The sequence below is a fragment of the Vanellus vanellus genome (assembly GCF_965231255.1).
Source record: "Vanellus vanellus genome assembly, contig: HAP1_SCAFFOLD_53, whole genome shotgun sequence".
Classification (NCBI taxonomy): domain Eukaryota; kingdom Metazoa; phylum Chordata; class Aves; order Charadriiformes; family Charadriidae; genus Vanellus; species Vanellus vanellus.
In genome coordinates, this window is record NW_028128477.1 from 441,586 (window position 1) to 443,130 (window position 1,545).

The 1,545-nt window shown below is 52.5% G+C and overlaps 1 protein-coding gene across 1 annotated transcript; it reads left to right on the forward strand.

Annotated features, from left to right (window-relative positions):
- Nucleotides 1-291: 291 nt before the first annotated feature.
- Nucleotides 292-1,221, forward strand: LOC309684337 (olfactory receptor 14I1-like; the record flags this gene model as incomplete). The annotated part of the gene is made up of 1 exon (XM_082500268.1): nucleotides 292-1,221. One exon carries the CDS (start codon nucleotides 292-294, stop codon nucleotides 1,219-1,221), a length of 930 nt encoding a protein of 309 aa, XP_082356394.1.
- Between the last annotated feature and the right edge of the window lie 324 nt (nucleotides 1,222-1,545).

Genomic DNA, 1,545 nt, shown 5'->3' on the forward strand with positions numbered 1-1,545 from the left:
CCCAAACCTCTCCAACTGCCTTCTGCCATCCCTGTTCCATAGCAGTGAGAGTTCAGATGTTGAAAAGCCCATCTGCATTAGGTGTGGGTTCCTCAGCCAAAGCAGAACACCAGGACTGGCTCCTGCCACCACCCTCCCTATGAACTCCCTGCTGCAGAGCAGGGCTAACTCCTCGGCCACCACTGGGCAGCGCCCTGCTCCTCATGGCATTGGGATTTCCTCAGAGAAGTCTCTCCTAGTTTGTCACTGTCTTTTCCTCCTTGGACAGGTCCCAATGCCCAGACGCAGCAAATGTCCAACAGCAGCTCCATCACCTATTTTCTCCTCATGGAATTCGCAGACACACGGGAGCTGCAGCTCTTGCACTTTGGGCTCTTCCTGGGCATCTACCTGGCTGCCCTCCTGGGAAACGGCCTCATCGTCACCGCCATCGCCTGCGACCACCACCTCCACACCCCCATGTACTTCTTCCTCCTCAACCTCTCCCTCATAGACCTGGGCTGCATCTCCACCACTCTCCCCAAAGCCATGGCCAATTCCCTCTGGAACACACAGGATATCTCTTACTTTGGCTGTGCTGTCCAGCTCTTTTTCTTTTTCTTTTTTATGTCAACAGAGTGTTCTCTCCTCACAGTCATGGCCTATGACCGCTACGTTGCCATCTGCCATCCCCTGCACTACGGGACCCTCCTGGGCAGCAGAGCTTGTGTCCGCATGGCAGCAGCTGCCTGGGGCAGTGGGTTCCTCAATTCTCTCCTGCACACGGCCAATACATTTTCACTGCCCCTCTGCCAGGGCAATGCCATGGCACAGTTCTTCTGTGAAATCCCCCACATCCTCAAGCTCTCCTGCTCACACTCCTACCTCAGGGAATTTGGACTTCTTGTGGTTAGTGCCTGTTTAGTCTTTGGGTGTTTTGTTTTCATTGTGGTGTCCTACGTGCAGATCCTGAGGGCGGTGCTGAGGATCCCCTCTGAGCAGGGACGGCACAAAGCCTTTTCCACGTGCCTCCCTCACCTGGCCGTGGTCTCCCTCTTCCTCAGCACTGGAGTGTTTGCCCATCTGAAGCCCCTCTCCATCTCCTCCCCATCTCTGGACCTGGTGTTGTCATTTCTGTACTCAGTGGTGCCTCCAGCAGTGAACCCCCTCATCTACAGCATGAGGAACCAGGAGCTCAAGGATGCCGTACGCAAACAGGCCCAATGGACGCTGTTTCACTGACAATAACCTGCTGCCCCTTCCATGCACATTGCTCAAGGCTTATCTTAGGCTGTGAGTCTGCTTTTTTCTCTCGTGATAATCCTGCTTATAAATAATTTTCTGAGTTTATACTACTTTTTTTGAGGCTTGATCCTACTGTGTCTGACCCTTGCTGTGTCTGACCTGACACTGTGTCAGGTGTGACCTGACAGATAACAGCTCTTCAATAAAAGGTCACCTCCCAAGTGCAGTGCCTGAAGGATGGGCTGTTCCTCCAAAGTTCCTTCCAAGAACATGTTCAAGGAATCAATATTTTAATGAATCTCTTCTCCTTGTGTTTTCAAT